General features: G+C 37.0%; 1 protein-coding gene across 1 annotated transcript; it reads right to left on the reverse strand.

Annotated features, from left to right (window-relative positions):
• Nucleotides 1-295: 295 nt before the first annotated feature.
• Nucleotides 296-15148, reverse strand: LOC102585840 (probable uridine nucleosidase 2). The gene is made up of 9 exons (XM_006353061.2): nt 15000-15148; nt 14647-14762; nt 14396-14455; nt 7672-7857; nt 7208-7312; nt 7016-7112; nt 4940-5047; nt 4716-4851; nt 296-686 (listed from the first exon to the last, which is right to left on the reverse strand). Exons 1-9 carry the CDS (start codon nt 15046-15048, stop codon nt 578-580), a joined length of 966 nt encoding a protein of 321 aa, XP_006353123.1. The 5' UTR covers nt 15049-15148; the 3' UTR covers nt 296-577.
• Nucleotides 15149-15407: the final 259 nt, after the last annotated feature.

A 15407-nucleotide genomic window follows, 5' to 3' on the forward strand; every position in this document is an offset into this window, starting at 1 on the left:
GCTTTTGCATGTCTTGCTTCCATCACACAAATACTAATTCAATTCTAAAATTTATCTCAGTGCCGCTCCTTGTCATGGCTCAAAGGGGTTTTAAAGATTGCATGCAATGCTTTAGTACCTGAAGCCGTTGTGTGTGGGTCACTCTATCTTACGAGACCTTAACTGGTCTTCCTGCGCCTATGCCACTCGGTCAATTTATGTAAAGGTGTTTGATTGGACTTGGAGCCGAGAATGAAAGGACAACTTTTAAAACGAGTGATCTAAAATAAGCCACAAGTATTATAAATTACTAAAATGATGACAATGTTGGGTTCTACAGATCACTTTATTCAAAGGGAGCTCAGAAACTGGAGATTTTATTACAACATCTGTGGAGATGGCATAGAAGCTTAAAACAAAATGAAATTCTTCTTGGTGATCGACGTATATCCCATAATCATAGTATGAATGCAATCTTGTTATCATCTTCCTCTTCACATCAGAACAGAATTCTGAAAAATGTCAATGTTTCAAGCACCGAGTTGCAATGTGCAGCTGGGGTATGTCAAATAGTTTCTCTTTCAGCTACTAGATTCTCCTAAGAATTGATGAGCCGTTCCATAACCAATTTGAGAACTCTAGGAGCATCAACAGTTACTGCCACTTTTACTGAGGGTTTATCAGACCATTCAGTGACTTCAGCAAACCTAGTTTGTTCAACAGTAAACATAATAAGTACTACATTTCAATCAAATATCCCTCAATTCAAAACATTATATGTACAAAGATCAATAAATTTCCTAAAGCATCAAAACAGAGAGCAAAACACGTGTTCATAGAGTATTTTAGTCATTTGAGACACACTTATCTAATCCAACACAGATCAATAAATTTCCTAAAGCATCAAAACAGAGAGCAAAACACGTGTTCATAGAGTATTTTAGTCATTTGAGACACACTTATCTAATCCAACACAGATCAATAAATTTCCTAAAGCATCAAAACAGAGAGCAAAACACGTGTTCATAGAGTATTTTAGTCATTTGAGACACACTTATCTAATCCAACACAGATCAATAAATTTCCTAAAGCATCAAAACAGAGAGCAAAACACGTGTTCATAGAGTATTTTAGTCATTTGAGACACACTTATCTAATCCAACACAGATCAATAAATTTCCTAAAGCATCAAAACAGAGAGCAAAACACGTGTTCATAGAGTATTTTAGTCATTTGAGACACACTTATCTAATCCAACACAGATCAATAAATTTCCTAAAGCATCAAAACAGAGAGCAAAACACGTGTTCATAGAGTATTTTAGTCATTTGAGACACACTTATCTAATCCAACACAGATCAATAAATTTCCTAAAGCATCAAAACAGAGAGCAAAACACGTGTTCATAGAGTATTTTAGTCATTTGAGACACACTTATCTAATCCAACACAGATCAATAAATTTCCTAAAGCATCAAAACAGAGAGCAAAACACGTGTTCATAGAGTATTTTAGTCATTTGAGACACACTTATCTAATCCAACACAGATCAATAAATTTCCTAAAGCATCAAAACAGAGAGCAAAACACGTGTTCATAGAGTATTTTAGTCATTTGAGACACACTTATCTAATCCAACACAGATCAATAAATTTCCTAAAGCATCAAAACAGAGAGCAAAACACGTGTTCATAGAGTATTTTAGTCATTTGAGACACACTTATCTAATCCAACACATCAAAACAACATATCTAAGTTCTTTAACCCAGAGGCCAAACTGAAAAGGACAGCAAAAAGGTCTAGTTTCAGTAAGAATGGAAAAGATAGTTGCAGAAGAGATCTTTGGGTTTGACAATTTTTTGTCTTTTCCACAAGGCCTTGTATTCCTCCTATCCAAGAATATTGTAACAACCCAACTCCTCTTTTTGGGCATTTGTGTGCCAAATCATGATTTGAGACCCCTTGTATAAGTCAATAATATCAATTTGGACTTGTCGGCATGTATTGGATAGGACCCGAGGGACTCGGCTGAGTTTCGGTACCACACCAATTCACAATTGCAGATTTTGCTGGTGCAGGATTGTGCTTCGCGATTGCGAGGGGTCGGCCTCTATCACGGAGAGGAAGAAAGATGGACACCGCTAACGCGAGCTGGGATCTGCAATCACAAAGAAGGGGACATCTTCCAGATGGGCCTAGTTTCCCTTCAATGCAAATGCGACCACGACAGCCGTGAGCCGCGAGTGCGAAGACTTGCCAAGTTAACCCAGCGCCATCGCAAAGAAGCCCCGATCAGTATATATACAACAGTGATGAAAAATATCAGCTATCTTGAGAGGTTTTGAGGAAGCTCTCAGATTTCGGATCAATAGGGTGGAATGTCAACCTATAAATCAAGGTACACTAGTACTACAACAACATACCTAGTGTAGTTCCACATAATGGGGTCCGAGGAGGGTAGAGTGTACGCAGACCTACCTCTACCTTACAGGTAGAGAGGTTGTTTCCCGTAGACCCTAGGCTCAAGGAAAAACAATCCAAAGCAGCAGTTCAAAAAAATAAGTGACGGAAGTGAAAGCATAATAAAGCAAAAGACTACGATAAATGAAGTACAAGAAACAACTAATAATAACAAAAATCGAAGGACAAGAAACTACAGAAGCAATACTATGACAACTAGTATGGATGGATAGCAAGACAACACACTACTACCTACTAACCTACAATCCTAATCCGTATCCTCCACAACCTCCTATCTAAGGTCATGTCTTCGGTAAGCTAACAGTGCCCCAAATCCCGTCTAAGCACCGCTCCCCAATACTTCTTTGGCCTACCTCTAGCTCTCATAAAACCATCCCTAACCAACCTCTCATACCTCCTCACTAGGGCATCCGTGCATCTCATCTTCACATGTTCGAACCCTTCCAGACTCGCTTCCCGCATCTTGTCCTCCACCGAAGCCACTCCCACCTTGTCCCCGATATTCTAGTATGTGCACACATCCATCGCAGCATCCTCATTTTCGCAACATTCATCTTCTAAATGTGAGAATTCTTGACTAGCCAACTCTCCGCCACATACACCATAGTTGGTCTAAACACAAATCTGTAGAACTTTTCTTTGAGTTTTGGTGCCACCTTCTTATCACACTGGACTCCGGATGCGAGCCTCCATTTCATCCATCCTGCATCAATACAGTGAGTTACATCCTCGTCCATCTCGCCATTTCCTTAGATAATAGGCCGAAGATACTTGAAACTTCCTCTCTTATGGATGATCCGAGTATCAAGCCTCACTTCCATGCCATCCTCATGTGTTACGTCACTGAACTTGCACTCCAAGTATCTTGTCTTGGTCCTACTCAACCTGAACCCTTTCAACTCCGAGGTCTGTCTCCATAAATAACAATTTCCTACACTAGTCTTGGACTAACGAGACTCGTAGTGGAGTTCTGAACAGTTGATGATATTTGAGCATGTCTTTTATCCATTGTTATTTTCATCATGCCTATTCAACTGTACTTGATATCTGAAATATCTGATTTAACAGTTGTAATACTTGTCTACTATTTGAATTGTATTACTTGTGGGTAAGACATTGGCTTAACAATCTTCTGATCCTTTCCTTTTAGCAGAGTGCATTCTGCCACTTAGATTTAACTTCTTCTCTCATCATTTGTCTCGATGATACTGTCTTCACTTTTTAGTTTTTGATGCTACAGCCTGATTGATATTTCAGAGGATGGTATGCTGCTTTATTAAGAATTCGAATGTAGTCAAGAAGATATTTATGTTGCTTTCTCGAGAGGAATGGCCATACAGACATTGAGTCGATATTTTTAGAGGCAGACCTAGTGTTAAAGTAGCCGGGTTCATCTGAACCCAATGCTTTCGGCACCAACCTTGTATATATTTGTGAAATCTAATAGAGTTGGTATATATTAAGCGAACCAAATACACCGCTTCAAGAGAGAAGTGGATATAGTGGCATTTACTCCTCAAGCCCATTAGAACTTTAAAGCTTCCAACTCTTAGATCTTAGATCTGTCCCTGAATATTCTCCTCACTCAACTCATCCTATCCTTTCTCCACTCTAGGATTGTCACTTTTCTCTTCACTGTTCTCTTTCTGTTGTCTTTCATACTCACTTTCCTTTTCACTTTGATCCTCAAGGATGATTTCACTTGACCTTCCTTCAGAATAATGAACATATGAAAAAGAAGATTTAGGTGCACACAAAAGTTGGTTTCCTCGCTTGACCACAACATAATTATTCCACTTCTGATCATATGGAAGAACATGAGCATTAGACAGGCACACAAAGATATAAATGACATTCGACCTTAGGTACATCACAACAAACCTCCCTATGAGAATCTCCTTTTGGGTTCATGAAACTAAAGTGAGCTTGAGGACAAGATCCTTGGAGGACCAAAAATGAGAAGTGTTGACTGTTGAGGAAGTTTTCCTTTCCTGATATCCCTTTACTGAAGGAAGTTGAATCCTCAAAGTACTATCCTGTAGTGCTATTCGAAGATGGCAAGTGTCTAGGTCCAGCTGGAATTGTCAGCCAATGACAGACCCATATGATACTGATGGTGCTAGCAATATGGAGACTAGTAAATGTGCCCAACCATACTTTTGTAGGGCTGGGAAGAGAAGCTTTGTTGCTCTGAAAACACAAAAAAAAGAAGAATGGAGGATACACTCGTTCTTCTAAAAAAATGCAACAGTTTACCTCTTTTGTTTATTATAAAATAGAGTCAGACCCCTTGTGATGCCATTTGTTTGGACACGAACCACACCTTCTGTATAGGTGATTAGCGAGGGATCAACAGCAGCAAGCAGAGCAGTTGGATCATGAAGGTAAACACCTATGTGGAGTCCCAGTTCCCGTCAAATCAGAACAATGAGCACGCACCAAATAATATACTAAGAAAGCCAGTTTGGAAAGAGACAGACCTTTTGTGCTGTATGCATCATGGTGATAGCCAAAATAGACACCCAAGATCTTGTCAAGGTACTTGGCATACTTTCCATTAGACTTTGCCAACTCGTCTCGATCAAAATCTGACAAGGGTAAATAAGTATAAATAAGAAAGATAATTTTGTGGGAAGTGAAATAAAATGGTCCGGAGGAGCTCAAATTGTAGCATCTATGTTAAGAAGGGGGAAAAAAAGAAGAAAGTACAAGGCACATCTTAATGTAGTAGTATAAAACTTTCCTCTATATATTGTTACTTTATGAGGTAATAATTTCACCATTATGTGAGATACTGTACTATTTTCCCAACAGTTATTGGCCTATATCACAAATTGATCTCTTTTCCCAAAGAATGATCAACATGTCAATATAAATCATGTAAGTTTCTTTTTTTGATGAAATAAATCATGTGAGTTTTTTACAAGTTAAAATACTGTGACTACCAGCCTGCCAGTGAAATCTGCTACGCCAAGATTAAAAGAGAAGCAAAGGTTTCAATATCCAGTTAAATTTGGGTTATCTGTTGAACTCCTGAACAAGAACCCAAATTTCATAACTTTCCTTCGCCCTAGGCGTATGGGAAGGTGGAAATATGGCTTCGGCAATCAGATCATGCCCACTGGATTGGATGCATAAAAGAGTTTGTTATAAAGCACATGCAGCTTTACTTAATTAAAGATCCACGCATATGTATTTGCTTATTATTTAGCTAATGCTCAAGAATTTTTCAAGAGACAGGCAGAGGGATCAGGTAAAATTCTTCTGAAAATTTCTCTCTGCTCTTTAATTCATAATGTTCCTATGTTACTATCTCTATTTCCAACAACAACAACATACCCACAGAAATCCTACAAGTGAAACCTGGGGAGGGTAGGTATGAAAAGGAAAAATGACAATGAAGAAAATATAGCTACTAATAAGGAAACAGTAACACAATAATACGATAATCGAAAGACAATAAACAACAAATGATGATAGATATCAAAAACAAGAAATTACAAGAATAAGGCTAATACTACGACAAACACCACCAAGCCTAAATCCGTCGAAAAGCAAGACAACATTCCACTATCCACTTGCCTTCTAATCTAATCCACGACCTCCACACCATCATATTTAAGATCATGTCCTCGGTAAGTTGAAATTGCACCATGTCCTATCTAATTGTCTCTCCCCAATATTTTTTTGGCCTACCTCTATCTCCCCTCGTACCCACTATATCCAACCTCTCACACCTCCTCACTAGGGCATTTGCGCATCTCCTCTTCACATGCCCCAAACCATCTCAACCTGCTTTCTGCATCTTGTACACCACGGAAGTCACTTTCACCTTGTCCTAGATATCCTCGTTCCTAATCTCATCGCTCCTAATATGCACACACATCAATCTCCGCAACTTGTGTTTTCTGAACGTGGGAGTTCTTGGCTAGCCAACACTCTGTCCCATACAACAAAATCGGTCTAACAACCACTCTATAAAACTTACCTTTCAGTTTAGGTGGTACCTTTTTATCACACAACACCCTGAAGGCAAGTCTCCACTTCATACACGCCGCATCAATATGATGTGTGACATCATCGTCGATCTCCCAACTCCCTTGGATTAAAGACCCAAGATACTTGAAACTATCTCTCTTAGGGATAGCCTGTGTGTCAAGCCTCATTTCCACGTTTGCCTCATGGATCAACATTTTTATTTGTTGAATGCTGACACTTAATGATGTTACACGAGACACGAAAAGTAATTTATTTAAAATTATTTCTCAATTTTTTCTTTTTCTTCCTTAATTCGCCATCCTTCAACTGTGCTACTATCTCCAAGTAACCAAATATCTTAAATAGTTTAAGCAGACAGTAAAAAATGGAAACTTCTAGTTGCTTTTGCAGAATATTTTCAGACCTGACATGAGGATGGTCCAGAATATTTAACCCATTCTTTCAAGTCATGAATGCAGGAAATGTAAGAGGAACAAGAATATGGTAGTGTAAGAGGAACAGAATATTTGAAGTACCATACGAACTAGTTGTAATAACGTAATCAATCGAGAAAGTACCAGTAAGGACAACTTGATGTGTAACATTTATTCCAACTGCTAGAACATCAGCACCGCTAGTAAATACAATATCAGCAGCATCTGGATCTCCAAAGATCTTGTGCAGATGAGCAACAAAACAGGCATAAATATAACATAGAGAATACATCTGAAAACCTAAGGCATGATTTTGGATGTATCTTAGCAACTTACATTCGCCTCAGCAGCTGGATTGACATTTCCGTTTACAGAAAAGGCACCACCAAGAACAACAATTTGTCCAATGTTTTTAACAAAATCAGGATCTGATTGAATGGCCTGTTTCAATATGCCATTTCAGTGAACAGATTTCTATAAGGTTATTATCAACTCATTCCATTCCAAATTATGTGGCATAAATTGACTGAGCACGGAGCATAAGAAAGAAAGGAAGTTTTGGTACTAAACATTTTTTTTTTTTTGGTACTAAACATGCCATAGCATTTGTGTGACAATTATAAAACTTCTAAAACTTGGTGTCTTAAACATGCCATAACATTTGTGTGACTATAAAGGGTTAGGTTAAGTTGTTTCTGAATATAGAAACTGTCATTCTTTTCGGAACAGACTAAAAAGGAATGATGTCACATAAACTGGAATGGATCGAGTAATATTTAGCTGGAAGATTACATACTTACTAGTGCTATATTTGTCAAGGGACCCAAAGCTACAACAGTAACCTTTCCAGGGTATAAACTGGCTTGTTGAACAAGAAAGTCAGCAGCATTCTGTTCAATAGGCTTTCCATTTGGTGCAGGAAAGTTTTGGTTTCCAAGTCCATCCGTGCCATGAACAAAATCAGCAATTCGAAGTTTTGTACCTTTCTTCACATTAAATTAAACAGAGTAAGCAGAAGCATATTCATAAGGAAAAGACATTTCTAAGTCTGATGCCTATTCTGACTATTACCTTTTCTCAAAAAAAGGTTTGCTGCCTATTTGCTAAATGAACAAGTAATCAGAAGAAAAGCACATTAAATTTTAGAAAAAGGAAATGCTATTGGTAAACCATATGAGAATTCTGCAACAATCATCACGTCCAGGACCGATGTTGCAATTGATTTTGTCATACGGAAGAAAATGCAAAAAACTAAAATAAGAAGATCCAGCATACACTTCACCATTTCTTTTATCATATTCCCCCCCTATGCCTTATTCTGTGGATATGTTTTGCTGCTAAGTCAGGTATTGTAGGTTAGAAAATAAATTCTGATGCTATTTTAGAAAGCAGTTTCCTCTGAGCCACAACCTTCTGGTTTTCCTAAGAGAGCATCTTCAGTTCCACTTGTTATATGGAGCAAGATCGCTATTGGTACATGGAGAAAGCTCTTGAAAGTTACCTCATACACTTGGAGTATGGAAGAAACATCTTAAAGTATTACTCACAAACTCACTAAGCAAGATTTCTTGATACGATCCGAGACACAAACTGCAGTGGAATATCAAGTAACAATAATTGAAAGAAAAGTAAAGATAGAAGTCAATTAAAATAATCCAGAATAACCTGAATAGTAAAACAAAGAAGAAATCTAGAACCCTAGATGAACGTTTCAGGCAACAATCGATATACAAACTTGATCGCTTCCAAAGAACTGAAAAATAGAACCCAAGATATAAAAAAACAAGAAGAAGATTACCCTCAGAAATCCCAATTCATGAAAACAGGCAATCATGAGTCTAACTCAAACCAAGAGATCCAATAGTGTCTCAAATGGAGTTTTCCGATCTCAAAACTGTTGGGGAAAATGAGGAATATCTCAAAAATATTCACAGTCAATATATTGGGGGATAAAATGGGAAATTAACAACGCCAAGAATTTTACAAGGAAACCGTTTTGAATAAGGGAAAACCACGGGCCAAGAGGAGCAATTGATATCACTATAAGAAGAAATTTTACACTATGTAGTCACAAGTACAATACTCAAAGTGATCGTTACACACTCCAAAGACATAACCCTCTTTGATTTTCCACTTCACAAAAATATTGCTCACACTCTATTTTTCTTCAAAAACTATTTTCTTATAGTCTATAGTATACCTCACTATGCTCTCTAATATTTTCTCTCCACGAGGTAGTGGTGAGGCCCACTGAGTGGGATTTAACTAGGTATATTGTACATAAGCTGATGTTGAGGTCCCTATTTATAGACACGCACTATGCCCATTTTTCCACCTTGTATTAATTGGCCGATAGCCAATTTCAACAAAGATGTGCCCTTTTTTCCACGCATTAATTGGCCAGTAGCCAATTTCAACAAAAGTGTGCCCATTATGCTGCAAATCTTGCCAAAGAAGATTTTATTTAAAGATAGGATCTGGACCCCACAATCTCCCCCTCCAATCCCATGCACTTGAAGGAGGTGTCTTCTCAAAGAGAGCTCATGCCGACAAGTTCTCTACACAGGTCGATCTTGTCTGATATCACCTTGGTTAGCATATCCGCAGGATTCACTTGTGCGAATCTTTTTGACGTGAAATGATTCACTCTCTACTTGCCCATGAATCCAATGATATCTCACATCTATGTGTTCTGTTCTTGCATGGTACCACACTACCAGTGTTATCAAAGGCGCGCTTTAAGCCTTGAAGCGAGGCTCAAAACATGTTTAGCGCTTTGCCTCGCTTTATGCGCACTTTAGTGTCGTCATCAAGGTTCTAAGGCACCTTTTCCTTGCCAATGAGCCTCTTATGAAGAAGTGACACTAAACAATTGATATTTCACTTTATCATGATTTTTTTTCAATTTCTTTGGTCATATATTTGTTATTCATGTTTATAATTATTAGTCTTGGACTTAACATATATATTTGTATTTTTTCTCCCTTTGCGCCTTTGTTTCATTAAAGCCCACACTTTATTTGCGCTTAAAGCTCTCACGAACCTTAGAGCTTCTTTTTGCCTTTGATAACACTGCATGGTACATGGAGTTCTAGCTCAAGTCTATTGCACTTTGACTGTCACAATAGACAAGATACTCCATCTGTTGCAATCCAAGTTCTTGAAAGATTCGCTTGAGCCATATTATCTCTTTGCTAGCTTCAATAGACGAAATATACTTTGCTTCAATTGTAGACAGTGCAACACACTCCTGCAACTTCCACTTCCATGATATAACTCCCCCTGAAAAAGTAAACAAATATCCAGTAGTGGATTTTCTGTTATTAAGGTCACCTAAAATATCAGAATTCGTATGGCCCTTCAAGATTGGATTTGATCTCCAAAACACAAGCATTCATATGAGTTTTCCTCCTAGATACCTGAGTATGCACTTCACAATGCTCTTTCCCTGGATTGTCAAGAAACCTGCTGACAACACCAACTGCATGAGCAATATCAAATCTAGTACATATCATTGTATACATTAAACTTCTGACGACAGAGGAATATGGAACTCTATCCTTTTTCTTCTTGTTGTAGGACACATCTTCTTGCTCAACTTCATATGACCAACAAGATATGTGCTAACAAGCTTAGCCTTCTTTATGTTGATGCGCTCAAGTACACATTCAATGTATTTCTGTTGTGACAAATAAAGTTTCTCTCTAAGATGAATAATTCTCATGCCCAAAAATTTGCTTAGCAGGACCCAAGTCTTTCATAACAAAAGACTTACACAACTCTTTCTTCAACTCGTCAATTCTGAAAGTATTTCTGCCCATAATTAACATAGCATCCACATATAGCAAGAGCATGATAAAATTATCATCAGAAATTTTTTGTACACACACATAATGATCTGAGGAACTCTTCTTATAGCCTTGCTCCCCCATAATAGATTCAAACTTCTTGTACCACTATCTAGGAGCTTGCTTTAGGCCATACAGACTCTTTTTAAGTTTGGACATATAATTTTCTTTACCTTTCACCTTGAAGTCCTCAGATTGTTCCATATAAATCTCTTTTCTAGGTCACCGTGAAGAAAAGTCATCTTCACATACATCTACTCAATCTCTAAATTAAGACTAGTAGCTAATCCAAGAACTGTACAAATGGAGGACATTTTCAACATGAGAAAATATTTCTTCAAAGTCAATACCCTTCCTTCGACCAAATAGCTTAACAACCAATCTAACTTTGTACCTAGGCTTCAAGTTATGGGGTCTAGATCCCATCTTATAAGGAAGAAAATCTTTTTGGCAAGATTTGCAACAAATTGGGCACACATTTGTTGCAATCGACTACTGACCTTGTTAAGAAATTTGGTCAAAGAAAGGGTATTGACTTTGACGATATATTTTCTCTTATCGTGAAAATGTTCTCCATTCGTAGAGTTCTTGGTTTGGCTGCTAGTCTGAGTTTAGAGATTGAGCAAATGGATGTGAAGATAGTTTTTCTTCATAGTGACCTAGAAGAAGAGATTTAAATGGAACATCCTGAGGGCTTCAAGGTAAAAGGTAAAGAAAATTATGTGAGCAAACTTAAAAAGAGACTCTATGGCCTAAAGCAAGCTCCTAGACAGTGGTACAAGAAGTTTGAATTTGCTATGGGGGAGCAAGGCTACAAGAAGACTTCCTCAGATCATTATTTGTTTGTACAAAATATTTCTAACGATGATTTTATCATCCTCTTGTTATATGTGGATGATATGTTAATTATGAGCAGAAATACTTCCAAAATTGACGAGTTGAAGAAAGAGTTGTGCAAGTCTTTTGCTATGAAAGACTTGGGTCATGCTAAGCAATTTTTGGGCATGAGAATTACTCACCTTAGAGATGAAGGAAGCCTTATTTGTCACAAGAAAAACACATTGAACGTGTACTTGAGCGCTTCAACATAAAGTATGTTACGCTTGTTAGGACACCTCTTACTGGTTATATAAAGTTGAGCAAGAAGCTATGTCCTACAACAAGGGAAAAAGAGAGCGTGGATAGAGTTTCATATTCATTCGTCATCGGAAGTTTAATGGATGCAATGGTATGTACTAGACCTGATATTGCTCAGGCAGTTGGTGTTGTCAGCAGGTTTCTTGACAATCCAGGGAATGAGCATTGGGAAGTTGTGAAGTGGATACTCAGGTATCTGAGAGGAAGTTCAGATGAATACTTGTGTTTTGAGGATCAAATCCAATCTTGAAGGGCTATACAAATGTTGATGTGGCAGGTGACCTTGATAATAGAAAATCCACTATTGGATAGAAATTGTGTGCTAGCGCACTACCATATCTACCCTTTTGCCAAATTTGATCTCTGTTGGCTTCTTTCCACCCAAAGCTTCTGCCCAACTCTGCTGCACCACAATATCTTGCACTCTAGTTTGCCACAGTAAAGTCATCATCGACTGGTGGAAGTGAAGGGGGATGGCTAGGCCATTGCCCTCCTTCACCTCTACACATAAGTAAAGGTTATGTGCTTTGTGTACAAATCAATAACGATAATAATCCAATTCCTCGTGCTCCTTGCTCCTCCCCAAAGAAAATTACGGACTTTTTTTAGTAAATACCATATAATCACTAAAAGAAGCTCATATGCTCAATTCACTTCACTTTTACCTCTTTTATTCAGCCATCCATTTTGCTAGGTTTCCCAGCCTTTTTCTTCTTTTCCTCTTTGTTCTCCTGCCTTTATCATTATGGCAAAATTTGCTAGAAGTACTAATCAATTTAATGCACTATTAATTGCTATTTACAGTTTTAAATTAATGAAAGACCACAAATTAAACATGATAATAGAAGTACTTAGCATAACATATATTCATTTTGTTGATTATTAATTTTTCCATTGAAGTATTCTGCTGTGACCAGTGACCATTCTTCTGCTGTTTTATCAAAAATCAATGGTCAAATACTATAAACGGCTATAAATTTAAAGATTTGAAAACATATTTTCCATACAAATGTCAATGACTTATTTCTCTTTTATACTATAACTTGTGTTTGCCCCTCCCCTAAAGCACTCCCTGGTTGTCCCCGCCTATTTCAATCAAATGGTTTGACAACATAGAACTTATTAAAGTCATTCTCTGGGCAAACTGGATTACCAACTGTAGCTTAACTACATACTCTAATACCACTTGTTATGCAACTAGGCTTAGACTGCCGCAAAAGCAATTTTCTAACATGGTTAATCATATTTGACACAAACACAGCAAAGTTTTAAAGACTGATGAACACAAAATATTACTGAACAAGAGAGACAGAAGGATATAAGATGGTTCAGCAAAAGTACGCTTACATCCACGATAAGATAAAATACATTACTATATATGGTCATTATGGCTGGGGAGCACTGCAAGTTGGTATGACCGAAAAGCACTAAGGAGGAACTAAAAATTACAAGAAAAAAACACAGAAAAGCTGATATATTCTCAAAGACTCAATGAACTCCAATTATTGAGAAATATCATCTATCATGTCTCCTACACCAAAACATTAATTCTGAAGACATCTATTGTTTACAAAAGACATGACTTTTCTGAGTTTCAAAAACATCTCTCATTTCTTTCTAACCAGATAGTCCAAAAGATGCAAACAGAGGGATAGTATGCCAGATTTTCTTCAAATTTTTGATGGCTTTCTTGACTCTACAAACATTTCAGCAAGCTTCTTACACTGTATGAAATCACCAATTTACTCCACTTACAGTTAAGGAAGAGGTCCCAATTTTGTTTTGTATGGCTGCAGTGGAGGAGGACAAAAAGTAGTGATCCTTTGATTAAAGCAAACTGAAAGCATTGCAAAGGAATGAAAGACACCTCAATGTTTCGTGCATCTTTTTCGCTAACAGCATGGAAAAACAACTTTTTCATGCCCCAAATGATACCAAAGTGCTTCACACATTTTCATTGTTCATCTGTCTCCCCCATTTTCTTTACTTTTCTTGACTATAGTTACATTCCTAACTACCAAGTGTTTCTAATACCAAACTCTGCCTTCACTTATTCCTTCTTTTAGCTTTGGTCCTAGATCTGAACATTCGAAAGGACCAGTCTAGAACTATTTTTTTTACTTTTCTTCTCAGAACCACATACATGTCCCATGATAAACAAGCTCGATGTCTTTGTAACTAAAACAAAAAAGTTCAATGTCTTTTGCTTTCGACGTTTTTTCTTTTCTGGGAAAGGGTACTACAGCACTGATTAATTTTTCCTCTTATTCCTTTTCTCTTATTATTTTCACCAACTCAAAGAAAGTTTCACCTGGGAAGCAAAAGGAAAGGGGGGAGAGAAATAGAGAGACAGAGTATGTACCAAGGCAAGTATATCTAGTGTGGATCATCATAACAAAACCAAAAATGAAACACCACAGTAGTGCCAAATACTTGAGTCCCCTTTAACAAATAAATCGAAGTGACAACAATAACTAAAAAGCTTGGAGTATGGAACACCAAAGCAAGTTAAAATGAGCAACAGGGCAGGATTACATACAGTGATCGTAACATGAGAGCCTTCAGCCACCGGAATATCTGTCCTCCCAGCTATGTCCAACTGAATAATTAAAACCTCAAATCAATAACCATGAGCATAGCAGATACCGGATACACCACTACGATAGCCCAACTAAGGAGCAAAGCTAAGTCAGTAGTCTTTTACCTTTTAAAAATTTACACTTAGAACAAAAAAAAAAAAAAAACAAGGCATAAACAATTAGCAATTATCCAAGAAAATCAGAACTTTACCAGATGTAAAGCATTTCTGGTAGCTAGAGTTGTGTAGACATTTCCATATATAGTTGTAAGCCCGATCATCTCAACTTCAGGAGATTCCAATGCCACGAATATCGCCATTGCATCATCTGAGAATAGTTCAATTAACTCAACAATACAATTCACAAAAATTTAATCTTGGAAAGCTTAATTCAACTGAAAAGAGTTTCTATAGGAAATTGAATGCAGAATTCAGAGAAAAAAACGAAAACCCATATAAATCTTGACAAATTCCATTATAGTAAAGTAAGTAACAAACAACACCAACTAGAAATATTGGGTATATTGAAATCTTTCATTCTGCTATGTGTGTGAATAGAAGATACCAATGCCGGGATCAGTGTCAATGATGATCTTCTTGGGTTCTGTAGCCATTTTCTGAATCTGAATTGGAAGTTGAATGGATCTGGGATCGGGATGATGATGAAGGGAAAAGTCGATTTTTTTTTTATATATACAAACTAAATATGCTCAATTCTCTGCATCTTCTATGTATATAGAATCTTTGATTGAGAGTTAAAAAGATAAAATTGTTATTTATTATTTTTTTCAAATTATTTTTATAATATTTAAGGAATCTTAAATATATGGTAAGATAAAATATATTTTAAAAATTAAGATTTTCTTAAATATTTTGTAAGAGTAAAATATATAAGAAAAATAAAAAATAAAAAAATCTCCACGGGCTAACTCTTTTTGGTATTCTTCGTATGTATACATCTATCTATAGAAGG

The sequence above is a fragment of the Solanum tuberosum genome, unplaced genomic scaffold, assembly GCF_000226075.1.
Source record: "Solanum tuberosum cultivar DM 1-3 516 R44 unplaced genomic scaffold, SolTub_3.0 scf00151, whole genome shotgun sequence".
NCBI classification, from domain to species: domain Eukaryota; kingdom Viridiplantae; phylum Streptophyta; class Magnoliopsida; order Solanales; family Solanaceae; genus Solanum; species Solanum tuberosum.